At 32.7% G+C, this 8,643-nt stretch overlaps 2 protein-coding genes across 2 annotated transcripts; both read left to right on the forward strand.

Moving 5' to 3' along the window:
- Positions 1 to 592: 592 nt before the first annotated feature.
- On the forward strand, positions 593 to 3,031 carry LOC139510425 (uncharacterized). Its single transcript, XM_071297008.1, has one exon. It carries the CDS (start codon positions 593 to 595, stop codon positions 3,029 to 3,031), a length of 2,439 nt encoding a protein of 812 aa, XP_071153109.1.
- A 208-nt stretch (positions 3,032 to 3,239) lies between these two features.
- On the forward strand, positions 3,240 to 7,355 carry LOC139511316 (sterile alpha motif domain-containing protein 3-like). Its single transcript, XM_071297957.1, has 6 exons — positions 3,240 to 3,594; positions 3,855 to 4,007; positions 4,283 to 4,382; positions 4,738 to 5,109; positions 5,438 to 5,624; positions 5,945 to 7,355. Exons 1-6 carry the CDS (start codon positions 3,266 to 3,268, stop codon positions 6,328 to 6,330), a joined length of 1,527 nt encoding a protein of 508 aa, XP_071154058.1. The 5' UTR covers positions 3,240 to 3,265; the 3' UTR covers positions 6,331 to 7,355.
- Positions 7,356 to 8,643: the final 1,288 nt, after the last annotated feature.

Raw genomic sequence — 8,643 nt, forward strand, 5'->3', positions numbered from 1 at the left:
CATACATGAATGACACTCGTTAAACTCTTTTACTTGAAATACTTATTAGATGTAGGAAAATGAGGTATTAGTGCCAATGAGGAAACTCTCCATCCAAGTCACAATTTATAAAAGTAAACCATTATAGATAAAGGTACAGTCTTCAACACGGAACCTAGGCTCTCACCGAACAGCAAGATTTAAAGGGCGTCAAAAATTACTTTAGTAAAACCATTCAAATGGGAAAACCAACGTTAACAGTCTAATCTATATAAAAATAAGGTTTTATCTAAATAAATTAAAAAAGCAAAAACATCACTTAAATATACAGTGTGTATCTATATGTCATGGTGACACATAAGAAACCAAGTTACATACAGTAGAGTTCCAGTAAATAGATATTAATTAATATAAATAGCATGTGCATGAAGTGTTATGGAATTCTGTATAATTTCAGGTTCAGAAAAATCACCAGAATTCTTAGAACAGAATTGTCACTTTAATCAACCAGTCATCAACATAAATGTTACATACTTGTATACATGTACAAATCATGATTCTTTTTCTAAAAGTCTAAGAAACTCATATGCATTTTTGATACAGTTTTTTCAAAATGTTTTTATGCTCAAAATGCAACCAAGAAGTAAGATTTTTTTCGAAACTTATAAGCCACTATCGCTTCACACATGGGCATGAACATGGATTCTTCTTAACATGTTCTATTGAAGGGTGTGAAAAACAGTATCAAAATGTTGATTCTTATCTTAAACATGTAAAAAGAAAACATAAAGAGTTTTATCAGACCCACTTTTCAAAATTAAGAGAAGAAAATAGAAGTGCTGATATTGCTGATTGTTTAATGGAAGTTCATGAAAATGAAGATGAACTGATAGATGATGCTGGCAATAATGTTGTTGACACTGAATTCTCTCAAATTGATTTTAAGAAAAATATTGGTATATTTTTGATACAACTTCGTGAAAATTATAAGCTTCCAGCAAAAGTTTTACCTATCGTTGTTAATGAATTCCAATCAATGATAAATCATCACCAAGCAAGTGTATCACATTCTTTAAATAAATTAGTAGGTAATAATGAGTTCAATGCTATCCAGGTTGATCAGTTTAAGCAGATTCTTAATGAAAAATCCGAGATTGAAAATGCCCTTAGCAATCTTGATTCTGAGTATAAAATTAACAAGTTTGCAAGATTTCATTTAAATTTTGTTAAACCCATTGAATATAAACCAGACAGGAATCATATTGAAACATACCAATATGTTCCAATTATAGACACATTACAGAATTTATTATCACATGATGATGTTTTTGCATATGTGATGAACAATCACAAATCCACTGATGGCATTTTGAGAGACTTTTGCGATGGTAATATATATTCAACTAATCAATTTTTTATTGACAACCCTGATGCACTTCAAATCATGTTGTTTTTTGATGAATTTACTGCTGTCAATCCTCTTGGTCATCAAGTTAAGAATTATAAAATAGCTGGTTTTTATATGCTTCTTGGTAACCTTCCACCCAAATTTAGGTCCCAATTGCACTGCATTCAGTTGGTAGCCCTCTGCCATTCTACAACACTGAAGCATAATGGTTTTGAAAAAATCTTGGATCCATTGATTAATGATCTTCAATCCTTAGAAACCAATGGTATCACTGTCTCTAAACATAATGTTGATCACCATTTTTATGGAACTGTTAGTGTTGTTATTGCTGACAATCTTGGTGCCCATGGTATAGGGGGCTACATGGAGTCATTTACAACACTAAGGAATTGTCGATTCTGTTTCATTGACAAACACCACATGCAAACCAAACATGATTGTTCAAATTTCCACATGCGTACACCTGAGATGTATAATAACCAAGCAAGACTTGTACAAGCTGACCCTGCCTTAGCCAGTGTTTATGGAATTAAGCGTTCTTCAACATTGAATAAACTTGGACATTTTCATGTTGTCGGTGGAATGCCATCTGATATTGCACATGACTTGTTTGAAGGAGTTGTTTGTGAAGTCATGACAAACGTTATAAAGTACTGTGTGGTTGAGGGTTTCTTTAGTCTTGCAGAATTGAATGAGGAATTAGCAAGCCTTAAATTTTCAGAGGTGGATAAAAAAAACAAACCTATTAGGGTAAACAATGTCCTAAGAAATTTCAAAGTTCATCAGTCAGCTTCCCAAACTTGGTGTTTTGCAAGAATTCTGCCCTTGCTTGTTGGTCATAAAGTTCCTTTGAATGATCTTACATGGGAGTCATTTCTGTTACTAAGAGATATGCTATTTTATGTATGTGCACCTGCTTTGGACCCTGGCCATCTTTTGTCCATGGCAGATGTTATAAATGAATTTCATGAATGTTATCGCACTTGTTTCCCTGATGTAACTGTGAAACCTAAATTTCATTATACACTGCATTACCCAAACATGATCAAACAATTTGGACCACTTCTTCATCTTCAAACCTTGCGTTTTGAGGCAAAGCATAACTACTTCAAGGAATTGGTTTATAGGTCAAAGAATAGGAAAAATATGTGCAAGTCATTAGCTGAAAGACATCAATACTATATGAGTTCATACAATACGGGTGGGAAATTTCTGTCATCAGGTGATTGTGACTCCACAGGTGGGTCTACTGTACCTTTAGTATTGTTGGATAATGAATTTCAACGTCTTTTGGCAGGTGTTGTACAAGGAGATGAAATATTTCTATGTAACTCAGTTAAAAGTCTTGGAATAACTTATTGGAAGAATACTTGTATAGTGATAGGGTTGCAAGGTTTTTTGTGTCAATTTAGCAAGATTTTGCACTGTGCAATAATTCATGGAAAACCCTTCCTCTTATGTCAAAAACTTAGAACAGTTGGATTTGAAAGGCATTATCATGCATTTGCTGTTGAAAATACAGGTCATTGTGAGGTGTACAAGGTTTCAGATGTGCCAGAAACTAATCCTTTAGGTATCTATGACCACCCAAATCATGCCCATAGGTGGAAGTTGGTTGTTCCAAAGTATAAAGTGATTGTATAGGTTCTTCTATTAGTATTTTTCAAATGATGCTGCACAATAACCCAAAAGCTAGAGTATCTGCGAGTTAATTCCTGCTGGTCTGAATGGTTTATTGTATATACATGTACATTTGTATGTGTATTATACTGTTACATAAGCTAGTAGTTTTTACTACTCTGCACCTTAAACTGCAGGTAGACGGTACAGTTTTTGATGTGCACATTGTATGAAAATGAAAACTGTCAAGATTCTGACATGCCACCTTCACCTACTCAACCAAGTACACCATGTAGACCAGGGACACCGTCTATAAATAGTAGACCTCAGACTCCAGTCAGTAGACCTCAGACTCCAGTCAGTAGACCTCAGACTCCAGTCAGTAGACCTCAGACTCCAGTCAGTAGACCTCAGACTCCGGTCAGTAGGTCACAGACTCCTGTTGATAGACCGCAAACTCCATCTAGTAGAGCAGAGACCTCCAGTAGGCCTGATACATGTCAATCCCCTGGTGGAGGAGATCTGACATTACCTTCATTGAGCAGACAAGATACTCCCAGTACTAGCTCAGCATCCAAGTACTCTAGGTAGGTATATTGCCCTGTCAGCTGTATGTCTTTTCATATATAAAGCTGAGAATGATGAAATAAAGCATGTTTTTATGTACCCTCAAAACTTATACAATGTAATTCAAAAAAACTACTTTTATGAAAATATAATGATATTATCAACAAAATATTTCATGCAATCATTTACTTCTTATTTAAAATTGTGTTTCAAGATATGTTTCAAAATAAATTGCTGTCAGTTTATGAAAAGATTTCTTTATATGATTTATTTTTTTCAGCAAAACTTGGTGCAGACAGTATAAAATCTCAAAACCACAACTGTCTAGGTCTGTTCTGTCAAAACTTGAAGCAAAGGAGGAGCTAACAACATCTGAAAGACGCCATTTCCTGGATGTAATATACAATGATGTGACAAAGTATGCTGGAGGAATGTAAGCTATTAAACTTTATCTGAACAGTGTAACTGTACAAGTTTGAATTCAACAAAAAAGAAATCTTTGATAGGACTAAAACTTCAAAGCAAATAACATTAAACATAATATCTTATGAAACACAAATTTACAAAAAAAACATTGGCTTTTAGTGCAAAACACATATTTAAAAGAATTATAGTCTTATTTGTTCCATGTATGGTAAAGATCGGAGATACATGCATTTATACAAAAGCTTAACAAAAATAATTAAAATTATTTATCTTATTTTTTAGGTATCCAACATCTGAAATGTACGAAGATGTAGTTGATGGGTTGATAAGGGAATTTCCATATCTTTTGACATATGGTGGATTGCCTCCTTCATCAGCAAGAGTAAGTGCCACACATTTATGAAATTTATAGAATATTATCATTACTTTATCCAACACTAAGTATAGTAGTCACTAGCTCAAATAGAAATAACATATTCAGATACAATAACATAGAACTGTTGGGCATCTGTCTATCGGTCCAAACCTTAAAAGCATTGTCATGTCTACATTTCTCAATATATTTAAGAATATATATGTCCGATGTTACTAGCACAGATGTATTGAATAAGTTTGAAATTTGTTTTTTGTGAGAGACTTGTACGTTAATTCATTCTAAAAAAATTAAACTGGGCTCAAGAGGGGGATATTTGAATGCTGTTCTTTTATTGATATTTAATTATTTGAAATATTTAAAGGAGTTCTGGAAGGACAAAGTTCTTTACAAATTTGGAAATGCAAGAAAGCTGTTAGACAAAAATCATCCGGATGTCAAGTTAAGGAAAAAGAAAGTAATAACCGAGGAGAAGAAGTCAGAAGGAAACAAAAACAACTTTACCTGGGGGTTAGGTAGATACCTTCCTGACATTCCAGATACAGAAGATGAAACATCTTTAGACATACATACAAAATGGCTTCAAAGAGAGTATAAAAAAACAGATCAAGACTTGGAAAATGTCAACAGAAAAATGGACTTAACATTCCCATACAGGCGTAGGCAAATAGTGGAAGACAAAATAAGTGTCAGAGATCTGGTTGAGCTTTATCCATGGCTTACATCCAGACATGAGGTAGGAAAAAAATATTGTTTTAAATTTAAAAGATGATTGTAAGAAAACTATTGACTATTTAAGGCAAACATAACAAAGATAGAATTTAAAAAGTACAAATAATAAACAAGCAGGACAATCTTGGCATTGAATTTGATCTGGTAAATGTGATATCATGTAAAAATGTTAATGATTATGCTTCCATCATTTTAACCCTATATAGTTAACAACATGAATTTAGTAGCACACACCTTTATTATGTTTGAAAAAAATCTTAATGTAACTATGAATGAAGATTTTACAAAAAAATATATGCATATGACATAATGTGTTTCAATATTGATTGCAGCTTTTGAAAGAATTCCAGCGCCTTGAACCCAATACAGATTCTAATGACCTCGTTGAATTGCTCACAGAAGGGCTTCAAAAATACAGGAAGGGCATTGTTGGCATAATGAAGGCAAAGAAGAAACCAGATTTTCTGGTTGCAATTGATGAGGCAGCCAAACACTATAGAACTGAAGGACAGAGAAATTGTGAGTTGAGTGTTTAAAATTGTTACTGCTTAAGGATTTTTCACTAATCTTATGATATTTCACTACACAGTGAAGCTTTGACTATCTTTGAATAATATATATGTTTCACCTATTTCTTTTATAAAAAAAATGTATGTTAAAGTGTTTGAAAAATCCAACAGTATTGGAGATGCCAAGCATTGACTCTAAACACAGTGATATCTTTATAACAATTTCTTTCATTACAGATCTTGTATAGTTGAATAATCAGATTGTTTGAATTTGTCTTACATATATATGCGTTTATGTGCAAACATTAACAAAGTTTTTATATGTTTTAGATGCTGATGATTGTATGGCCCTTGCTGGTATGGCTGTGTTGTTTAAAGAAAAGGCTGCAACCTTGTTTGTTAAAGAAAATGCAGAAAATCAAACGACGATGGCTATTAAAGTACACACCCATATCATGACAATGGATACAGATGCTTTCAGTGTCTTTGCAGAGGATACTGAAGTGTTCAAATGTGATTCTTTTTTTGAAGCATACAGTGGCCTATTAGCATGTATTTATGTGTTGAACTTGGCATACCCTAAAGATCTGGAAAAGTCATTCCTCTTTGTTCAAAACATCTTGTTAGGGTTAAAAGACAATGAAGCAAACACAATAGACAAACGTATTGTAAATGTGCTTTCTATGGTCAATGGAGAAATTAAAAAAAGACAATAGGTCAATAAGTTTTAGATACTGTTATATACCAGTATCATGTATATGTGAGAAATTCATTGTTTACCATACATATGTTTTTATGCAAACAATAGAAAACTGTGAAAATTTAAACTGTAAATATTAAAGAGGAAGTAGGTACGAAAATCACATTTTTTTGTAAAGGTTTTTGTACATTAATTATATATTATAAGGAATGTGTACTTCATGGTCACATGTGATGAATAGTGATAAATTTAACCATTGCTTAACATTTATTCATTCACGTCAAAACTGATATAAGCAAATATTAGAATTTAATAGATAAGGACTATAAAAAAGTTCATGATTTGACCTGATCCTGTTTATTAAGCTCAAATAAGATTAGACGAAGTTTCATATAATGTAAAATATGCATTTAGGAGCAAATGGTGAAAATGATTTAGATCCTAGTGCAATATGAGATGGGTGACATGTATTTAGATCCTGGTGCTCTAGAGGGGTGACATTGAGTTGGATCTGTTTGCTCACACTAAAATTTACAGTGCTTTAAAGAAATAAAAATAACATATCATGCTTAATTAACTGTTGGCTACATGTATACTTAATTCTTGACAATTTAATTTTATTCTAAGTGTTTTAAAATGTAAACTTCAAGTAGGAAGACATAGAATAATTGATAAGTCTTACTTTTTTTTTTTTTGTAAATAATACTTGAGGGAGAGTTTATTCATTTTAGTTATGCAGGGAGAGCTAATTGATTCAAACAATGATCGTGCGTTAACTAGATGGGTTATTTAACTTATACATTGTATATCTTTAGAATTGTTAGTTGAATCTTCTAAATACAAAACATTGATAATATTGATTAGGGTAGACAGCTTATAAATGTTTTTTTTAATATGAATTTAAATGACGTCTTTGTGGTAAATTGGGTAAATTTTACCTATTTGTTTGTTGATGATTGAAATTACTTTGTATTGTCTAATCAAATGTATTGTACAGTTATGTTTTTATGCATCTTATTGAAATAAAATATGTAGGATTTATTTTCTTTTTTTTTTTGCTGAACTTCACACACTGACAAATTTAGTTAAATAATTGTTAAGTGTTCAGGCCTAATATGGATAAATTTAAGGAGAGTGTGTGAAAGAGAAAAAAACAAGAACAAGGAGTGTAAAGAAATGGTTTTGTCTTTATTGACATTGAAGGTCAATTATCACTACGGAATGCAACACGTTTTTTATCTGCATTAATTGGCAAACAAGGTTTAAATTCAATTAATTTTTAGGATCCTGTGACCTATTACTGAAGTTTTTGTCTGTTGTCTTTCGGTCATTGTTGTATTCATATCGATCAAAATTTTACATTCACATTATGTTTTCTGAATTGAAAGATCACTTATACATACAGGTACCGTAGAAGCTTTTAACAAGAAACTTGAAATTCCTGTTGAATTTAATGATCATACATGGAGAATGGTTTAATGGCCTCAGAGCCCCTTTGAATGGAAATATTTGGTTGATTATGCAGTGAAAAATTGAAGCATGACTTGAGGGCCCCTTTTATGGCAGTCAAAGTCCCCCCTTTAAAAAACATCTGGATTTTCAATTTGGAACATGATGCCTGTACATTAGGGAAATACCTATATGAAATTGCACTGCTATGTCACAATACATACTAATTAAAAAAAGGATTCCTAATCTGTACCATAACTAGGTTAGAAATGTACCATATTAGGACGATCTGGTACCTGTACTTATAGCTAGTAAAGTTACTAGCTGAAGGAGGTATTCCTACTAGGGAATGTTTGTAGAGTTACTTAAAGCTAGTAGAATAACTAGTCTTACCATGTATTTGCCACTAGGAGGACCTAGTTATGTTACTTAAAGGTAGTAATATTACTTATTCAGAATAGTAAACTCACCAAGCAGCCTAGTAAAATTACTAGGGACTCACGGTGTTATTACTAAGTAGCCTAGTGAATTTACTTTGGAGGCCTAGTATAGTTACTAGGTAGGCTAGTAAATATACTTCTAGCCTAGTAATCTCATGGACAGTAAGTTTACTAGTTTACTTAGTAGAGACTACTAGGTATTTTTTTCAGTGTAAGCCAACGAGTAAGTCAGCAAAGGGTTAGGGAAGTACCTTGGTATATAAAAAAGTCGAAATAAACAATTGCCCGCTGGCCAAGAGATTCTCCACGTGGGGTATGATGCCAGAGGTAGAAGTAGGCATTGCCTTAAAAAATGCACAGATCACTTAGGCCCAAGACCCGTACGAGTTTGACAACAATGAATTAAAAGGGTAAGGTGGTACCTCTGTTTGCAACGAAGT

This window comes from Mytilus edulis, chromosome 2, assembly GCF_963676685.1.
Source record: "Mytilus edulis chromosome 2, xbMytEdul2.2, whole genome shotgun sequence".
Taxonomy (NCBI): Eukaryota; Metazoa; Mollusca; class Bivalvia; order Mytilida; family Mytilidae; genus Mytilus; species Mytilus edulis.